The sequence below is a fragment of the Oncorhynchus masou genome, chromosome 23 (assembly GCF_036934945.1).
Source record: "Oncorhynchus masou masou isolate Uvic2021 chromosome 23, UVic_Omas_1.1, whole genome shotgun sequence".
In the NCBI taxonomy this organism is placed as follows: Eukaryota; Metazoa; Chordata; class Actinopteri; order Salmoniformes; family Salmonidae; genus Oncorhynchus; species Oncorhynchus masou.
In genome coordinates, this window is record NC_088234.1 from 22651608 (window position 1) to 22673185 (window position 21578).

Genomic DNA, 21578 nt, shown 5'->3' on the forward strand with positions numbered 1-21578 from the left:
GGGGACCAACTCTATATTAATGTCCATGATTTTGTAATGAGATGTTCGACGAGCAGGTGTCCACATACTTTTGGTCATGTAGTGTATCTTTGATTCAAAGCCAGGAATACTCACTTTGTTCCTATGGTGTCTCATGGGGGACGAACATCAGTAACTGCCACATCAAACTACACCCCCCCCCAAGACTGAAATCTTGTTTTTCTTAATTGGTGTGTTTTGTAGCTCTTTAAGAACTCCTCCACGCTGTGATTACACTCTCTCCCTTCTCTCTCCTACCCAACTATTTGATACATGTTCACACATCAACAGTTCAAATTGGGGAATGGCAAGTGCTTTCAGTACATGAGTTTAATTGGAACTTATTAGATCCCCATACCTATGTTTTAGAAGTAAACTAGGAAGATCATAGATCAGCATCCAAATGATCCATGCAGGTCATGTCTTCAAACATCTACAGAGTGTAAGAGATCTTCAGAGGAATAAATGGAGGTGGAAATGTGATGTATTCCTATAGGGACCTCATTAGTGTCTATTGAATGTTCTAATTAACAAGCTACAGTGCAAACATGTTCCAAGTTTGGTTACTTCAGAGCTTCAACTATGTGAAAGGTGTCATTTACTTGCTATCAATAACACTTAGACTGACTAATCTGATTCTCAAATGTTCCTATGATGCCATTTCCTGGAAAAACAATTAGCCAAAAACAGCCCGAAATCCGTAACTTACGCAAACGTCTGAGTTACTCTTAAGTTTAAGACCAAAGCACTTCATCAAGGAAGTAAAATATGCAATATATTAGCTTGGATTTGGTTTCAAACAAATATACTCTTAGTGCAAATTCATTCCAGTGATAATGATAAACCTTAGCAACAATAAGACATGCTACGGTATGACACTTAACTAGTATGGATGTGAATGTTCTCATTAAACAAGAGTTCTCAAGCTCTGGATGAGACTTGATTAGGTAAAGAACACTGCTAATGAAATAGCTAAGATGAAATGCTGCTCAAACATTTAGACATCTTGGAAATGTGTTATTATAATGTCCATGTCTTGCCTTTCAGTCAAACAGGCAAAAGTGCATCCCAGAAAATGACAAGCAATTGAATATGCCAACAATTAAAGAGCCTTTTAACTGTCCCATCAAATTGGATGAGTCTCCGATGCCTTATTATTGCTGTCATCTAGTCAACATTATCGGTCTCCGTGACGATACTGTAGACTGGGAAGACAGCTGTGTCATTGCCGACCCAAGCAAAAGCATACCAGAAAAATAGTCATTAAAATTAAATCAATGAAATGTTCATTTAAAAAAAAGAGTTAACTTGCGTCAGCTCTCCTAAAGCCAAATGATCTACCTTCATTTTGTCATTTAAAAAAAATAAAAAAACATGTAATTCTGGATGTTTTTACAATGCATTTAACTTCAGATACAACAGCTGTAGACCTTACAGTGAAATGCTTACTCGCAGGCCCTAACCAACAGTGCAATATTTATGTAAAAAATAGGTATTAGGTGAACAATAGATGAGTAAAGAAATCAAAACAACATAAAAAAAGACGGAGAGAAAACTGAAGCTGAAGTACCTTGGTCCATATCTGAGAAAGTTGTCCATAGAGAAGACCCATAATAAATACTTAAGTCAACACTCCAAACAACATCATACAGTGTGGTGTGGTATTCAACCGACAGATCCCATACCTTGTTTGTACTTCAACAGTAGTTCCCATATCCCCCTCCGGGCGTATGGGTCCACCCCCGCTGTGGGTTCATCCAGGATGACGATGTTGGACCCTCCCACGAATGCGATTGCCACCGACAATTTCCTCTGCATTCCCCCTGAGAGAGGACACAGTTCACATTTGGTCACTTTCTGCTCCCTTCAAATGACACATATCCCCAATTCCAAATCGACCCCTAGCCCCTACACCCTAGACACTTGTGTGGTGGATCTTAATGAATTGAATAGGTATAGGGAAACAGGTACGATTAGAAGAGGACTTTTTGTGCCCTTGAGAGAACATACAGGCCCAATTCCAAATCAACTTCTGGCCCCTAGCTTCTGGACTCTGTTTCTCCATCTTCCCCTCTGATAGGGTAGGTGGAATTTGAACCATATTGTGTAATATGATCCAATTATTTCAGATCCATGCATTGGGGCCACATTGTCTTTAGGTTTTATTTATTTCCTTTAAAATGTGTCAGAGTTAGACCTGATAACCAGGTGTGTGGACTTCCTAGCTAATCAATGACCTTATTGATCGATACAGGGAAGAAACGAAAACCAAGAGACTGAAATGAAAACTAGCATTTACAGTGGCCCTCAAAGACTAGGCCTGATCAATTTTGACATTTAAAAAGCATATCTGTGTTCATTCTGATCCATTTCTTTGCGGTTTGGTCCTGATATCACTTACAGTTTGTCAGCTTTTTCCTTTCATAAAGGTTACATTTTTGGTTGAAATCAAAACCAGCAGGTGTCTTTCTCAATAAGGATAGGAAAACAATGTCATAGAATGGCAAGGTATGTACTGTAGCTAATGGTCAGCTTGACATTTTGTTACAGATAGTACAAGCACATGAAACAATTATACTATTGATTGACAGTGTTATTGCCAGTGTGAATATCACACCTTCCAAGAAGATTGCACATCACATACACAAATCCTATGCTGCCTGCTGCTACTCTGTACTCTTTTACTCATATTATTATCTATCCTGATGCCTAGTCACTTTACCCTGCCTTCATGTACATATCTAACTCATTTACCTTATATTAATTATCCTGATGCCTAGTCATTTTACCCTGCCTTCATGTACATATCTACCTCTTACATTTGAGTCGTCACTCTTATGAAGAGCGACTTAGAGTAGAGAGTGCCCACGTCTTCGTACTGGTCCCGCCTCAACCAACTGAGCCACACGTGACTATGCACCTTTCCTGACGCATAGTCACTTTAACCTGCCTTGATGTATATATCTACCTCAAATACCTCATACCACTGCACATTGATCTGGTACTGGTACTTCCTGTATGCAGCTCCATTCTTGAGTATTTTCTATTTTTCTTTTCTAACTCTGCATCGCTGGGAAGGACTTGTAAGCAAGCATTTCACGGTCAAATCTACACGCGTTGCACATACAATTCGATTTGTTAACAAGCAGATACACAAATGGTGAAGAAACCCGATTGTGTATCGGGATGATGAAAGTACAATGATTGCATTCCCATCAGGCCATTAGGTCTGTCGTCAAATCTTTCCTCACATTAAAAAGGTTGGATGGAAACCTGACACAGAACAGCACAGGCTGACACTGTGAGCTATTGTGAATGTGTCTTGTGTTGTGCTAATGTTGTGGAAATGTCAGACTAGATTAACCTTGAATGTCATATTTCAGTGATTTTGTTCACATGCAACCCATGACTGGAGCCAATTTATCAAGCATATTGTTTTCCCCCCAGACAATGGATTATACACCTGCATTTCCACACGCATGCGTGCACACACAGTTTGACAAGTGGTGGCTCGGGGACAGAGTTACCTAATGAAAATGTTATATAAAGTTACATTTGTGCATGATTGCATTCCCTGGACACACACACACACCTGACAGGTTCTTGGCAAATTCCTTGCGTTTGTGTGGCAGCCCGACATCCTCAATCATTTGGTCAATCTCCGTTTTCACTTCATCTCGGCTTCGTCCCTTTAATCTGGAGTAGAAGTAGATGTGTTCCTCCACTGTGAGGCTAAGAAGCAGAAAAAGTGATTTGATTTATCAAAATGTACAAAAAGTGGATCCAATATTTTCTGCATTTCCAGACAAGTGACAATAATAATAATAATAAAATGTTTGATTACGTATCATTTGAAATATATATTGTTTCATTGTACTTAAAGTTACACGGGACAGTCACTCTTGAACTAAACTTCAGATGAACTTTAACTGCTATAACAAGATCATATGGTCCTTCATGACTCAAAGATGACTTATTAGCGCCCATGAGTACCCCCCATCATCAACTCTCAACCTCTCATAACAACACACTCCACACAACTCTGACAGCACTGTTTCCACTCCAGCCAGCCGACTCCATTCACATGTCACAAACTTTTGCGGAATCATCTTGACTGCCAAGCCGACGGGCATATCTGTGCGTACGTTTTAGCGTCTAGCCTACTTCCCGTACACATGAATATTGAGAGCCCCGGTTTAATTATAGACACTTCAGTTCTGTTGGGATAAATATTAATGGCCATAATTTGCCCGGTACTCAGTCATAATCATGATGTAAGAGACATGAGGTGTCGGAGGTCGCAGGTGATCACTCAGCAAAGGGGAAAATGGAAGAGAACCAGATTATGAAAGGGCATAGCGAACAATGTCAGCCTGTGAGTCTGCATTGTGGTTGATAATGACACTATTAGAGGGAAGAGTGGATGGGAATGAAAAAAGCTTAGTTTGAAGTAGGCACGAGGATGGGTGAGAATATCGCAATGATTTGAGATGCAAGTTACTGTAGATGTTTCACTTGGAATACGTCCATTCACTGTGACCTAACATTTTCATGAAAATTGTCGAATTGTAAACATGTTTTTTTCCTGTTGAGAAGAGGCCATATAACCAGATTACAACCAGCTGGTCTCTATTACACCAAGAAACCGAGACGTCTTTTTATATCAAAAATGTAGTGATCATGGGGGTCAGTCATATTTGCAAAACGTCCTTATACAACCTGTGCACAATCTTCCCATGACATAGTGATGTCATTGCAACAAGTTTTGTCTGCTGGGATATTGAGAGGTTATTGAAGAGGTGATTGAGCGATGTCGATCCACTTGTTGAATGCAACTTACTCATTGAATAAGACATTGTGCTGAGGGCACATTCCCAGATGCTTCCTAATGGTGTCCATGTCTGTGCGGATATCATAACCGTTTATTAGAGCGGTCCCCGACGTCGGAGCGAAGAGTCCCGTCAGGATCGACCTACAAGACAAAAGGAGAACAAGGAAATGTGCTGGGAAAGTGTGACGTCACTTTCACTTCCGTAGCTATAGAAACAGAATCGAAAACCTTCATAAAACGGATTGTGAATCCACATTTATGAATATGATTTTATATACACTTAAATAACCACATTTTCTGGAATTTGGTTATATAATCTGGAAGTCCAGTCAAAAACAGAAAAAGTTAATATGAAAGTGGTGGCGGAAATAGACATCAACAAAATGTATCGTGGTTGGCTAATCAATCAACAAAATGTATCGTGGTTGGCTAATCAATCAACAAAATGTATCGTGGTTGGCTAATCAATCAGCAAAATGTATCGTGGTTGGCTAATCAATCAACAAAATGTATCGTGGTTGGCTAATCAATCAACAAAATGTATCGTGGTTGGCTAATCAATCAGCAAAATGTATCGTGGTTGGCTAATCAATCAGCAAAATGTATCGTGGTTGGCTAATCAATCAGCAAAATGTATCGTGGTTGGCTAATCAATCAGCAAAATGTATCGTGGTTGGCTAATCAATCAGCAAAATGTATCGTGGTTGGCTAATCAATCAACAAAATGTATCGTGTTTGGCTAATCAATCAACAAAAGGTATCGTGGTTGGCTAATCAATCAACAAAAGGTATCGTGGCTGGCTAATCAATCAACAAAATGTATCGTGGTTGGCTAATCAATCAACAAAAGGTATCGTGGTTGGCTAATCAATCAACAAAAGGTATCGTGGCTGGCTAATCAATCAACAAAATGTATCGTGGTTGGCTAATCAATCAACAAAATTCACATATTTAATTGTGAGGATAGACATGATAGAGTAATCTCATTACAGCTGCAGTGAAGTAGCATCTTTAAAAAGTGAATTAACTGTAAACAGCTTGTGAAAACAATGTAACCCGTCAAGTAAAATTCCCACTCACTTTCCACTCACAGTTTAGTCGTCGTTCAAACTCATCACAAAGTAAGAGCAATATTTTATTTGATGTGTACTTCCTTATTTCAAGAAGAAATCAGAGTTAAATGAACTAGATGAAACAAATGTGCAAATCATTGCATTTATGTTTGTTGCACAATACATTTGAAGTACTATGTAATGTGCTACCATGGAGAACTACCAGTTTGTAAGTCCTTTCCTCACCTCTCCACTGTGATAGCTGTGTGTTGAGCTTTCTGGGGGAAAATAGCTGCTGTGGCATCACCCAGGTGGGTGTTACACATTGGCAGTGGATGAGGTGAGTTGCATCCATACAATGATGTAAAGCTCTTAAAAGGGGAAATCCACTCCAAAACTCTCTTTAGGTATTTTTTTCAGTTTTTGAGGCAATTTTCCCTTTAAGCTTTAAAAACCTAGAAGAGCACTACATAAATTCAGTTCATTTGTATTAATGAGTTACTTACATGGTGGTTGTTTTTCCTGCCCCATTGTGACCAAGGAAAGAGGTGATGTGATTCTCAAAGAAGTCCACAGTTAGTCCATCCACTGCAAGCTTTTTCCCAGTTTTATAGATCTTGACAAGGTTCCTGATTGAGACCCCTGCCTTCATATTGAGTGGTGGCTTTTCCAAATAACCTTTAAAAAAAGAAGAAGACGTACCTCATTCAAAATAAGGAATGTGACAATAGGTCATTAATGCATATATAAATGGTAAATAACAAACACATGTGCCTGTACAGCTCAGTAGGTAGAGCATGGTACTTGCAACGCCAGGATTGTGGATTCAACTTTTGAGGCCACCCATAAGTAAAATATATGCACTTAGGATAGAATATAGTCGCTTAGGATAGTAGTGTCTGGCATATATTATTTAAGTGATAATGTCCAAGAAGCCGATATAATTGGCACGGTATTGTTAGGCCCGAGACAAACACCGGCTTCGGGGGCATTATCACTTTTATACAACAGGTTACCAACATATTCAAATAATTATTGATATATTTTCATGAACTATATTTGTATTAATTTATTCATACTATTTGACTGGCTATGAAAAGCTGCTTGCGTGTCTGTCTCATCCTGACTTCCAACACCTTCATTACTTTGGGGCAGCTGGAGATCAAATTTCAATATTGAAACAGTGTTGCAAATGTTGGAGAGACAGACAGCAAGGTTTATACAAATCTCCGCTGTTGAAAACTAAAATGTTAGTCTAAACGAAATGTGAGATTATGTCTCTAAGCTTTTTATAGTGATCAAGTTTATAAATTGCCTGTCTGTACTGATGAGACAGTGGATTGTGCAGTCAGATGAAACAGAGCAAATAGGCATTTTAATGTCATAGATTTAGCCGGTGGTAATTTGTGGAATAGACACCGGCTGGAATGGGGTTATAACCAATCAGCATTCAGGATTAGACCCATCTGTTGTATAATATTATTTTACTATTACATTGATAAGATGAAATTCGACTTTTGATTTATGTCCTCAGAAAAGCTACATAATAAATAGTATTCCACACAATCTACCCACAGCTCAATAATTATATTCCCTTAATTACATAAAAAAAGGTGTCTGCTATTATAACAAAAGGTCATTTATATACATTTTCATGTTACGGGTGTTGTGTGGTACAAATAAAAACAATTCTCTGCTCTCCCCCCTCAGAATAATACAATCAGTTTTAACTTCATTAGTGACACTCTGTGTCACATTTCCTGTTGGCTACCCCCTTTCTGCTGTTCCCAGGAGCAGGTGTGAGGCTCACTTAGCACCTTCCATGCTCACTTAACACAGGAAAAATCATGTTTTTGAATGCACTGGGCCTTTAACATTTACTAATGAGGCTTTGACTTTCCAAGCTCAGCCTTGTTTTTCCCCAACCATTCTCTTTCTCCATTATTATCCAACACACAACCAAGGTGGTAACAATCAGGAGTCTAGTTCTAATTAACTAGACTTATTTAGACTGCAAACAGTCTGTGATTGTAATGACCTGTGTTAACCCAGACAAATGAATACATTTTGCGTAATGCCTGATTCAATAGATCCACTATGGGATTGAGTGTGTGTTTGCGCAAAGGTGTGTGTGTGTGTGTGAAAAACTGCCTACTATACCGGTGTATTCAATGGGGTCCTTGAACTGACTGGGGTCAGCACTGGGCGCCGTTGAAGTCCCACACCAATAGGAGGCGGTGAATGGGAAGTACCATGGCTTTGCTATTCCGTATTGGCCTGTGATCAAGCATGGAGAAACATCATTCACATTTTAATAACAGCTTGGCTTGAGGGATGGCGCTTTGCAGTGCATATTTCCATCCAGCAAGACTGGCACAAATCCCCCTCTTTTTTTAATTAGAGAAGATGAGATGAATACATTATGGCAATCTGCTGGGATATTATATATATTTTCTGATTATTGACCAAAGTTGTTTTGGCAAGAGAGGAGCGTATCAGTTCTGTGTACTCTGTGGATTTCATAATTACAGTATAACTGCCAAAATAAAGGAAACACCAACTGTCTTAATAGGGCGTTGGACCACCGCATCAATTCTACAAGTGTCTGGAACTCTATTGAAGGGATGCGACAGCATTCCTACAAGAATTTCCATCATTTGGTGTTTTGTTGGGGGTGGTGGGAAACGCTGTCTCAGGCGCTGCTCCAGAACCTCCCGTAAGTGTTCAATTGGGTTGAGATCTAGTGACTGAAACAGCCATGGCATATGGTTTACATCGGTTTCATGCTCTTAACCATTCAGTGACCACTCGTACCCTGTGGATGGGGGTTATTGTCATTATATGGGGGTATTGCCACGGTAGCCACAATAATGGCCTACCCAGCATTTTTATACATGATGAGATGTTAATTGTTGAATTAATTCAGAAACCACACCTGTGTGATGGCACCTACTTTCAATATACTTTGTATCCCCCATTTACTCAAGTGTTTCCATTATTTTGGCAGGTACCTGGACATTTTGTCTACAAAATATATTGAACAAAAATATAAACGCAACATTTTCAAAGATTTTACTAAGCTACAGTTCATGTAAGGAAATCAGTCAATTGAAGTACATTTTGTAGGCCCTAATCTATGAATTTCACATGACAGGGCAGGGGTGCACCCACTGGAGAGCCATGTCCAGCCAATCAGAATGAGTTTTTCCAGACAAAAGGGCTTTATTACAGACAGAAATACTCCTCAGAAGGGACTGGACGTACTGCCAGATTTTTTAAAAGAGCAATGGAGGCAGCTTATAGTAGAGAAATTAACATAACATTCTCTGGAAACAGCACATTTTAAAGTGGCTTTTTATTGTCCCCAGCACAAGGTGCACCTGTGTAATGATCATCCTGTTTAATCATCTTCTTGATATGCCACACCTGTCAGGTGGATGGATTAACTTGGCAAAGGAGAAATGCTCATTAACATGGATATAATCAAATATGTGCCATACATTTTTGCAAAGTTTTTGTGCGTATGGAAAATGTTGGATTTGTTTTTCTTCAGCTCATTAAACATGGAACCAACACTTTCCATTTTGCAATTTTATTTTTGTTCAGTGTAGTTAATCATACTTTACACACTTTCCCCCCAAGATCAGAGTACTATATTCATCACAATCCAGTGGGCACAGACGTCAGTTCAACGTCTATGTTTGATATACAATTGGTTGACTTGACAACTAATATAAATTCTACGTAAAATCAAAGAAACATGTCACCATGTCATTGGACATGTGAATTCCCTAACGTTGATGACTTTTTCAAAGCCAATCAGTTTTCCATGTTGATTCAATGTCATTACATAGAAGTATTTTGTTGAAATGAAGTGGAAACATTGATTCAACCAATTCTTGCCCGGGGGGAATGGTCAAAACTGTTCCCTTTATGTACATTATGTTCATATTGGTGGGATAATATATATATATATTTCCAGTCAAAAGTTTGGACACACCTGCCCAATCAAGGGTTTTGCTAATTTTTTACATTGTAGAATAACAGTGAAGAAGTCAAAACAAGGAAATAGCACATGGATTCATATAGTGACCAAAAATGTTTCAAACAAACCAAAATATATTTTATATTTGAGATTCTTCAAAGTATCCACCCTTTGCCTTGATGATAGATTTGCACTCTCATTCATTCAACCAGCTTCACCTTGAATGCTTTTCCAACAGTCTTGAAGGAGTTCCCACATATGCTGATCATTTGTTGGCTGCTTTTCCTTCACTCTGCGATCCAACTTATCCCAAACCATCTCAATTGGGTTGAGGTCGGGGGATTGTGGAGGCCACTCCATCACTCTTCCTCTTGGTCAAATAGCCCTTAGACAGCCTGGAGGTGTGTTGCGCCATCATCCTTTTAAATACAAATGATAGTCCCACTAAGCGCAAACCAGATGGGATGGAGTAGTGGTAGCCATGCTGGTTAAGTGTGCCCTGAATTCTAAATAAATTACCAACAGTGTCAACAGCAAAGCACCACCACACCATCGCACCTCCTCCTCCATGCTTCACGGTGGGAACCACACCTGTAGAGATCATCCATTCACCTACTCTGCGTCTCACAAAGACACAGAGGATATAACCAAACATCTCTAATTTGGACTCATCAGACCAAAGGACAGATTTCCACCGGTCTAATGTACATTGCTCATGTTTCTTGGCCCAAGCAAGTCTGTTCTTCTTACTGGTGTCCTTTAGTAGTGGTTTCTTTGCAGCAATTTGACCATGAAGGCCTGATTCACGCAGCCTCCTCTGAACAGTTGATGTTGAGATGTGTCTGTTTCTTGAACTCTATGAAGCATTTATTTGGGCTGCAATCTGAGGTGCAGTTAACTCTAATGAACTTATCCAGCAGAGGTAACTCTGGGTCTTCCTTTCCAGTGGCGGTCCTAATGGGAGCTTGTTTCATCATAGCACTTGATGGCTTTTGCGACTGTACCTGAAGGTCTTTTCAAATTATTGACATTTTCTGAATTGACTGACCTTCATATCCTAAAGTAATCATGGACTGTTGGTTCTCTTTGCTTATTTGAGCTGTTCTTGCCATAATATGGACTTGGTCTTTTACCAAATAGGGATATCTTCTGTATACCACCCTTACCTTGTCACCCTTACCCTTACCTCATGAAGCTGGTTGAGAGAATGCAAAGAGTGTGCAAAGCTGTCATCAAGGCAAAGAAAATATAACATGTTTTGATTTGTTTAACGCTATTTTGGTTATTAGATATGTGTTAGTTCTTCACTATTATTCTACAATGTACAAAATAGTGAAAATAAAGCAAAAGCCTTGAATGAGTAGGTGTGTCCAAACATTTGGCTGGTACTGTACGTTACTAATCAACAACACTTTATCCACTAATAGATGTCATTATCTACAGCACTCACAGTCCATACTTGGACAATTCAGGAGAACACTAAACTGACCCAGGGTCACAGATTGGGGCAGCTTCACCATAATGCTCACTGTCCATATTAGGACAGTCACACCTTTAAGGACGTTGTGTCAGATTCACCTGGAGTTGGAGAATCCTAATATGGATACCGTACAGTGAGCATTATGGTGTACACTAGGGAGAAGTTGCCCCTAGACACCGATCTTGGGTCAGTTTAGCTTTCTCTCCACTAAGGGTTAGGATTATGGGAGGGGATTCTAGATCTGTACCTAGGGGACACTTCACTCCGGATGAGTGCATTACTGATGGCGTTCTCATGAATGAGTTACCTGGGAAGACGTTCTCGATGTACCACGTGAGCAGCCAGTAGATGAGGGAGTCGACTAGCATCATGATGATGGACACGATGAAGCTATACCGGTCTCCGTCTTCAGGATTTTGGGCGATGTTACTCCACTGAATACCGATGCCCTGCTCCTCATACTTGGCAAAGTTCTCACAGCCATACCCGAAGGCCACGCACGACAGCAAACTCTGGAAATGGATGCAGTTAAGATGTGTTTGGTTATTTCAGACTGGACGTCAGATCATCAATATCATCTTCAACATCAGTGTGGCAGAGCACGTCAGGAAGTTCAAGGCAAAACAATAAACTTGTCCAGGATATGTAACACTGTCATTGAATTCTATTGTGTTTGCTGATTTTCATTCTAGCCTTTGTCTATGATCAGTACGTGATCTAGCTTTGGGAAATTGTAGTCGTGTTCAATCGGGCAAAATTGAGATTATTTTTTTTTTGCAACAGACAACACCATTCTATGTTCTAATTGGGCAAATTCCACCAAATTTTTAAATGTTTCAAAAGGCTTTCTACCACTTTCTCCCTCCTGGTATGTAGACACGCTAGTCTAGCTAATCAATGTAAATGATTGATAAATAATTTCCTTGAAGTACAAAGAAGAAAAGAACATCAGCAGACAGGAGAGCGGTGTTTGGGGACTGGTTTCGTGCAGCCCAAGAAGTTCCAGCTGGTCAAAGAAACAAATGTGGATGGCAAGTCATGTGTGTCCAACAAAAAAACATGTTACATCTTTCATACCGTAGGAAAGCTAGGGAAATGGCAAATGATGCTTTGCCCATGACACATCCTCTGGTACAGCCGATCACTCTCTTCTCCATGTTGCCTGCCAGCTGTTTGGGCATGCTTAATTTACCCCAAGCATTTAAGCCCAGCCAGATGACACCAACAAAATATCACTCAAAAACTGTATTTTGGTATTTGCTCCATTAGTCCACTGTTGATATAATATTTAGCATGTCAGCAATCAAGTTTTCAAGATATAGAACTTTCAAAACACAAAGTGTCACAGTCCATTTTGGACTACTGAAACAAATGTGACCTGTTTAAAGAAGTTTGGCATACGTCACATATCTCTACTTTTCTCCAATGTAAAAATAACAACATTTCAACTGTTGAATCGAGGCGGTTGGTCACAAATACCAAAAGATAGTTTTTGAATGGTATTTGTCTTTAATAAAGCCTTGTAGACCAACACATTATGTACAACAGCGCAAAAAAAGCATCAATATTCGCCCTCTTATGTCGCATCTTAACCGTCTAAAATCGTCAACTGCCAAAGTCTCCAAGTGAATGAAATTCTGACATTGACTATAGGGGCAGTTACAGCACCACAGACACCCGAGGTCTGATCTGACCTCTATCCGCAGTCTCTCCATGCACAGACCCTGGCATCAATTCAACTGTCCCCCTAAGCCCAAGGTCGGACACGTTCGCCTGCCAAACAATGGGCAGCCAACCACCGGACAATGGGTGATGGCAGGGCAGTGAATGACCCCTCCATGACCTTTGAGTGACAGGCTGACAGAGCGACGGTGCGGCCAGTCTGACTTTGAGAAGGGCAGACGCAGCAGAATCAAACACAAACAGACCACCCGCTATGAAAACACGTCAACATGACAATACGGAGGCCACAACAAGCACCCAGCCAGCGGAAAGAAGGAAAAAGCTACCAGCTCTGTAAGAGAGCTCTCACAGATGACAAACAACGCATTTACATCTGAGAGGAGGAGGATCCTTAATTTGTTTGTGGAGAAGGTGAATCAATGGAAGAAGAAGAAGAAAAAAAACTGGATGCTGGAGAGATAATTGGATTTTGTATTTGTGCAATCTTATTGCTTGTCCCTGTGACATCACACACACAGACAATACCTTTGCTTAGGAAAAATCCTTGAGTCACAACACTCACATTAAAATACACAATCTTTTTCATTATTCAAATGCAGTGGTATGGATATGATATCAAAGACAATACGCACGCACAATACTGAGCGGGTGTTGTGTGTGTGTGTGTGTGTGTGTGTGTGTGTGTGTGTGTGTGTGCGCGCGCCTGGGAACAATGTACCTTCCTCTATGTTGGGAAGGGAAAAAACATCCATACACTGTAATAAATAAACTATAGGGATGGACTGTAAGTCAACGTGGTCAGAGGAACACTGTTCATGCAAATGAAAGGAGTAGCCTCCTGTCTAAGCAGGGGGAGCAGAGGAAGGACATCTCAATGCCAAGGGCACAACTCCACAAAAGCACTTTGGCTGAGGAAGAGTGCACGGAATTAAATAGTTCTGTAAAGCAGTGATCTTTCTCCCCTCATGATACAATATATATGAAACACACTTAGGCAGAAAAGTGGAGATGCCATAAGGAGAACTGGCAACTTTTCCTCACAAGAACACAATAAAAACCCTGACTACTTAGCACACAAACTACTCTCAGATGAGATCAATTTGTTCCATTGTGTTGGCATTACTTGTTTGAATGCTGAGTTTAAAGGAAGTAGTGCATACCGGCATTAAAATATACACTATATATACCAAAGTATGTGGACACCCCTTCAAATTAGTGGACTCGCATAATTCAGCCAAACATGTTGCTGACAGGTGTATAAAAATCGAGCATACAGCCATTCAATCTCCATAGACAAACATTGGCAGTACAATGTCCTTACTGAAGTGCTCAGTGACTTTCAAAGTGGCACTGTCATAGGATGCCACCTTGCCAACAAGTCAGTTCGTCAAATGTCTTTCCTGTTAGAACTGCACCAGTCAACTGTACGTGCTGTTATTGTGAAGGGGAAAGGTCTAGGAGCAACAACGGCTCAGCCGCAAAGTGTTAGGCCACACAAGCTCGCAGAATGGGACTGCCAAGGGCTAAAGCTCATAGCACATAAAAATAGTCTGTCCTCGGTTTCAACACTCACTACCAAGTACCACATTTCTGTGACACTTTGTGTTTTCTGGAAGTACAAGAACTGTTCATCGGGAGCTTCATGAAACGGGTTTCCATGGCCAAGCAGCCGCACACAAGCCTAAGATCACCATGCGCAATGCCAAGCGTTGGCTGGAGTGGTGTAAAGCTCGCCGCCATTGGTCACTGGAGCAGCTGAAACGCGTTCTCTGGAGTGATGAATCCCACTTCACTACCTGGCAGTCTGACAGACTAATCTGGGTTTGGCAGATGCCAGGAAAATGCTACCTGCCCTAAGATTCTGTGCAACAGTTTGGGGAAGGCTCTTTCCTGTTTAAGCATGACAATGCCCCATGCACAAAGCGAGGTCCATACAGAAATGGTTTGTGGAGACCGGTGTGGAAGAACTTGACAAGCGTGCACAGAGCCGTGACCTCAAACCCATCAAACGCGTTTGGGATGAATTGGAATGCCGACTGCGAGCCAGGCCTAATCGCCCAACATCAGTTCCCGACCTCACTAACGCTCTTGCGGCCGAATGGAAGCAAACCCCTGCAGAAATGTTCCAACATCTAGTGGAACGCCTTCCCAGAAGAGTGGAGACTGTTATAACAGCAAAGGGGGAACCAACTCCATATTAATGCACATAATTTTGGAATGAGGATGTTTGACAAGCAGGTGTCCACGTACTTTTGGTCATGTAGTGTAGAAAACACACAAAGCATTGTCAGGTGCCAAAGTAAGATATATTTTCAGGTCGCGGCTTAATATTTCAATTTTGATAAACAAGGAAACATGGTTCTACTCGAAAGATGTGTCTAGGCCTCACTGCAATGAAGATTAAGAATTGCTGTGTGTGTGTGTGTGTGTGTGTCTGCGGAACGGACGGCTCCAGGACAAATGATAATACACAGAACATAAAGGTCAGTCAGAAACGCTACAATCAAAGTTGAGCATGTACAGTGGGGCAAAAAAGTATTTAGTCAGCCATCAATTGTGCAAGTTCTCCCACTTAAAAAGATGATAGAGGCCTGTAATTTTCATCAAAGGTACACTTCAACTATGACAGACAAAATGAGAAAAGAAAATCCAGAAAATCACATTGTAGGATTTTTTATGAATTTATTTGCAAAGCAGGGGGACACGTCTGGCACTACAGGATTTGAGTCCCTGGCGGCGTAGTGTGTTACTGATGGTAGGCTTTGTTACTTTGGTCACAGCTCTCTGCAGGTCATTCACTAGGTCCCCCCCGTGTGGTCCTGGGATTTTTGCTCACCGTTCTTGTGATCATTTTGACCCCACGGTGTGAGATCTTGCGTGGAGCCCCAGATCGAGGGAGATTATCAGTGGTCTTGTATGTCTTCCATTTCCTAATAATTGCTCCCACAGTTGATTTCTTCAAACCAAGCTGCTTACCTATTGCAGATTCAGTCTTCCCAGCCTGGTGCAGGTCTACAATTTTGTTTCTGGTGTCCCTTGACAGCTCTTTGGTCTTGGCCATAGTGGAGTTTGGAGTGTGACTGTTTGAGGTTGTGGACTGGTGTCTTTTATACTGATAACAAGTTCAAACAGGTGCCATTAATACAGGTAACGAGTGGAGGACAGAGGAGCCTCTTAAAGAAGAAGTTACAGGTCTGTGAGAGCCAGAAATCTGGCTTGTTTGTAGGTGACCAAATACTTATTTTCCACCACAATTTGCAAATGAATTCATTAAAAATCCTACAATGTGATTTTCTGGATTTTTTCCCCTTCTTTTTGTCTGTCATAGTTTAAATGTACCTATGATGAAAATTACAGGCCTCTCTCATCTTTTGAAGTGGGAGAACTTGCACAATTGGTGGCTGACTAAATACTTTTTTGCCCCATTGTATAAGCTGTTTTTCTTCTTTTTTTTATTCCAAAGGACAGAATCCCATAAAAACTACCCAATGGGTTTATTCAGTCGCACTTATCCGCTTTCTCAAGTATGTGTATCATAAAGTCTGGAGTTAAATGACTGAGTGCTTGTACTTCGAGAGTCGGAAAAGTAATATCCCCATTTGAAGTAAACCTTAAAAGCTCAATAACTGCACCCGTATAGGAAATGAAAAACACAACTCGATATTAGAAAAACAGAAGTTCACGATGTCAGAGGAAATCAACGTTTCCAACTTAGAGATCACAGAAAACCGACAGAAGTATTGCAATTTGCATCTTGTTTATGGGATAAGGTCAACGGGATACATTTCAAAACACATGAACCTAATGTGAAAAGGTGAGAGAGATCAATAAATATTTGGATCAAATGGAACCACAAATACAACAACATTATTATTAAGGTTAAGGTTATTGAAGTAGCCATATAGATCTGATGATACACTAGTAGAGTTAAAAGGTTGAGAGAATAATGGTTACAGGGCACATAGGGATGTCATAAGTGACTCGTTTATAATTCAAATTATTCTTGTGTGTCAGAGCAAGGTTCTATTGTTCAGGTCATGGGGATTGCACAGTGTATGGACATTATCCCAGCATCCGTACTAGGCGTGTGCATGCATGCATGTGTGTGTGTGTGTGTGTGTGAGTGAGATGGTGTGTGTGTGTGTGTTAATTTCAGTAACCCACTTCTCATACTTGTTTAGATTCACATTGGTCTTGGAGAACCACAGGGGGTGCAGGCTTTTGTTCCAACACAACTGAATTGATCAACTCACCACAGGTTTGATGATCAGTTCATTTATTTAATCAGGTCTGCTATTAAAGCTGGGATTATGCCTGGTATTGACAGTATGTTTCCAAGCCTGAACCCCACAACTCTCTAGGTCAAAGTACAAACTTCATCTCTCTTCAATACCATAACAGAATCACTGACTGAGTTTTCAATACAGTTCCAAATCCAGACCCTAATAAAACACCCATTCGGTCTCTGCTGTCCATTACGGACCTGTGGTGGAAGGTACAGTAGCTCCATAGGTCCACTCACCACAGCGATTTTGACCTGGAACCCCATGACGTCCCTCCAGGCATAGCAGAGGAGGTGCGGCAGGTAGAGGACGAAGTAGATGAGGCCTCCGCACGCCGCCGCCAGGTTGGCCTTGGAGAAGAAGACGCTGATGAAGAAACACTCCATAATGGTGGCCACGCAGAAGACCAGCAGGAAGACGAAGATCACTGAGGGGTCGCTGTACTGCAGCACCTTCCCATACTGCACCGGGAGAGGGTCGGAAAGGAAGGGATAAGAAAAGGGACAAAAGGGGGAAAACAACACTGTGGCCCTGTTCGAAATGCTTCCTTCCTCATTTTCATGAGATAATCAGAGATCTGTAAGTGATGAGTGACAGGTGAAAGCAAGGCTATTGTAGGTAGATGATCAATTACCATTACAATTCCAAACAACTAATTCACCATATTTTAGAGCTACAGAACTGTGATTTAGAAAAAAATAATAATATCTCATGTAAAAAAATAATCCAACATTATCAGGGTTTTACTTTCATCAATCGAAACATTTTTGATCGGTGTTTACTTCGAGGAAGTATAAAGGAAGGCTATATTTCGAACAGGGCCATTGGTAGCCATGAAACTACCCTAGTTAGCACTTTGGGAGTATTGATTGCCAATGGATGTTTGAGCCTTAACCATTTCTTGTGTCTAGCAGGCATCTTACAAAAAAAAACTGAGTGACCATCACTGATTGTGGCGATGAAGTTATTATTCGTGAAGAGAGCACGAAGCAGAAGAAAAATGAAGCTTTTGATTAAAATGACTCATTGCTGAGGATTCCATAAGAAGTAAGCAGAGCGACTCACCAGGTGTTGATAGTGTCTTATGAAGACCACTAATGTATCACCTGTTGTACTTCTAACATACCGTAGTATCAAAATATGATTTAATATCACGTTGACTTAATGGACGGTCACTTGCATCCATAACTCCCTCTATGGATTTGAAAGTGGTTCCCCAGCTCCATCCCAACAGCAATCCACTTGCTGCCATTTTATTGTTTTTCTAATAAAGGAGTGAGCCTTTAATTGTTAGTCCATTGTTAGTTGTAATATAACCCCTATAGTGGAGTCACTCTGCTTAGCTGCATTAAAAGGAGACCCTTTCCCAGTCTTGGAGGTCTGTCCACTAGAGCAACTTAACTCTTTGATTACACTTGATTACAATGTCCATTGAACAAACCCAAACCCACTGAATACTGTCATTAGGAGTATTGATAAACCACTGGTTTGTTACAAGCAGTGGTAGCCAAGCTAACAGCCTCATCTAAATTGATAAGAAACATTGCCTGATTCTGCTGTTTGGTATTACAGCACTTCTAATGATTGTTTATTAATTGTTTACTTCATGCTAATATTACAATATGCCTTATCAGTTCCTTCTTGTCCAGCCATTGGTAATCTTAGCCTTGAAATGAGAATGAGTTGGTGCCCATTGCCCACAGACCTTCAAGAAGTGGTCAAAGTTCTCCCTGAATCAGAGTGGAATCAGTGTTGAATCACCTTGAGGATGAGGGTGAGGAGGAACGCACTGACAGCCAGCGGCAGCACGCTGGACACGGCCCAGCTCAGCCAGTAGGTAGAGCTCCTCAGCCCCATCATCCTCACCGTCTCCTTCAGACGCGCCTCCTTCTCCATAACGATGCCCTTCACGATCATGGCCACCGAGTAGATCCAGGCCAGGGTCAAGTATAGGGGCAGAGAGCGTGCCAGCGAGCGGAGGAACCTAAGGGGGGGGGGGTCGGACAGCGGGTAGGGTGTACACGGCCCAGTCACATCTGGATGCTGATTGAGATTCTCTACTGTGCTATTGTCGCGGCAAAATCCCAGTGTGTATTATGTAACTACAACTTGATTTCCAGCAATAAACTTGATAGATGTTAGAGCAAATAGACTTCACTGGTGGTGATCGCAGTCAAGTGGCCTGAGATATGGATTTCCAATGTTTTGACCTCATTCATTTTCTGCAAAGATCTGTGTCAACATACAGTAGTTTTGAGGTGTACAAGCGCATGTGGCAGACTCTCAAAGAAAGTATAAATGTTACCCACAGACGCTGAAACAACCTTCACCCACTGGACACAGACATCAGTACAACATCTCTTTTTGATTTACTTTCGGTTGAGTTGTCAACTAACTTGAATTCAATGTATATTCAACAAAACACTTCACAATGTCATTGTATTTAGGTTAAAAGTTGGGGGAAAAAATACTAAATTCCCTTACGATGATGACTTTTTTCAATTTCAATCAGTTTTCCACCATGATTCAACGTCATCACCTTACAATTTTAGGTTGAAATTAAGTGGAAACAATGTTAATTCAACCAGTTTTCGCCCATTGGGCAGTAAGTACATTATGAGGTCATATAGAGGTAGAATATAGGGGGTATGTTGATCACCACTAAAGTCATATTTCCATTAGGGAACATGGTCTGTGAAGAACCAAATCAATCTGTTGATTTATCTAACGAATGCTTTCATCTTGTTTTTTTTTCTTTGAGTGGGAAGCAAAGAAAGGCCACAGTGTTTGGGCCAACAATATTAATAAACTCAGATGAATAACTCTAGACAGGAGGGGAATTAGCATTTTGACATCCCCTGGAGTGGAATGGCAATTGGAAAAGAAGAGGGGAAATTCAGGTGTTGATGACCAAACTTGTGGCAGTCATGCCTAGTCCAGACACAGCAGTCAAATCATTTCCTTCGGATTCCCTGATATACAAAATGGCCATGAAAATATCATAATAATAATAATAACTGATCGCTATGATTTGAATACACATCATGCCCAGTGATTCCTCCAAGGCACCCAACTAACTCAATTTATTGTTATTCATGTTTACAAATTGCTGCTGGCTGGCAAACACATTAGGGTGATGGGGAAATTACATATTGCCCAGCTGTTCAAATATCAATTTTATTTACCAGGAGTATTTTCCAATTAAACTGCAAAAAAATGTATTAGCTGATCAACATTATATACTATCCTTTTCTTTTTAATTTAACCATGCATATGAATTAGGAGGCTGAAAATAGCACAGTACCTTTTAGAGGCAGATACAAACAATGCAAACATGTTTGTGTGGTGATGAGCAAACAAAATGGCCACCTCATTGTGATAATGGTTCTATAATTTAGCTTAGACGCACATTAGTCCATGGACAGGGGATCAATTTAACAGATAGGCCACTTAATTACACACGGCAGGATCAATGACACAGAAGAGTGATGTACATTTTAAGCTACAGAGCAGCAGTTCATGTGTCTCCCATCAACAGCTTTAAGAGTGACGCCGTTCAGTAATGACTAGGTGAAAGCTGTATGTAACACAAGCCGATTTGATGCAGCATTTGAAAGTTATCAAGAGGACATACTGTATGTATTTGGCAGCATACAGGACCATTGTACAACATTGAACACAGTGTTCCCTCTGTCATACATGATTATATAGAGTCACTCAGAAGCCATATCGAGTCGGCCATATTGTCTAATGTGATATTCCGGTACGCATCCAAAATTGCTTGGATTCTGTAAGTGCACAGCATAACGGATGGATTTTTTTTTTTAGTATATAGCTTCTCCTAATGGATCCATTCTCAATGACAGACGTTTTATCCAAAGACTGTCTCGATGGGTGGAATACTGTCTTTCATCTAGTCGCACCAGTATGACTCTCCGGAGTGTCACTAGGGAAGTTGTGTCACATCGATGATACACATCATTTTGTACATGCTTGAACAGTGTGCAAAGAAGGCGTTGCAATCGCAGGAAATACAGGCATGTGATTTACAACAAGGCTGATTTTAAAGTAGGGAAATGACGATTTTAGTACCAAGCTCAATCAATTAGCATGACACAGAGGAATTTGAGAGAGGTCATGCCTGATTTGTTTACATTTTTTATTATTATTGGCATTAGTTATCCCAGAATTAACGGGAGCAAGAGTAACAAAGAACAAGGCACAACCACTTTACAAATCAAATATC

General features: G+C 40.6%; 1 protein-coding gene across 3 annotated transcripts in view; it reads right to left on the reverse strand.

The window, feature by feature from the left end:
* Nucleotides 1-21578, reverse strand: part of LOC135510599 (phospholipid-transporting ATPase ABCA1-like) — a 246065-nt gene that overhangs the window by 140927 nt on the left and 83560 nt on the right. For 2 of the 3 annotated variants that reach the window (XM_064931637.1, XM_064931638.1), the window contains exons 16-22: nt 17572-17793; nt 11674-11878; nt 8062-8178; nt 6408-6579; nt 4859-4990; nt 3611-3750; nt 1704-1841 (exon numbers count right to left, since the gene is read on the reverse strand). In XM_064931637.1, coding sequence (XP_064787709.1) covers nt 1704-1841; nt 3611-3750; nt 4859-4990; nt 6408-6579; nt 8062-8178; nt 11674-11878; nt 17572-17793 — 1126 coding nt within the window. Of the gene's footprint in view, nt 1-1703; nt 1842-3610; nt 3751-4858; nt 4991-6407; nt 6580-8061; nt 8179-11673; nt 11879-17571; nt 17794-19093; nt 19317-21578 lie in introns of all 3 variants that reach the window. The other variant, XM_064931639.1, reaches the window with a different exon arrangement.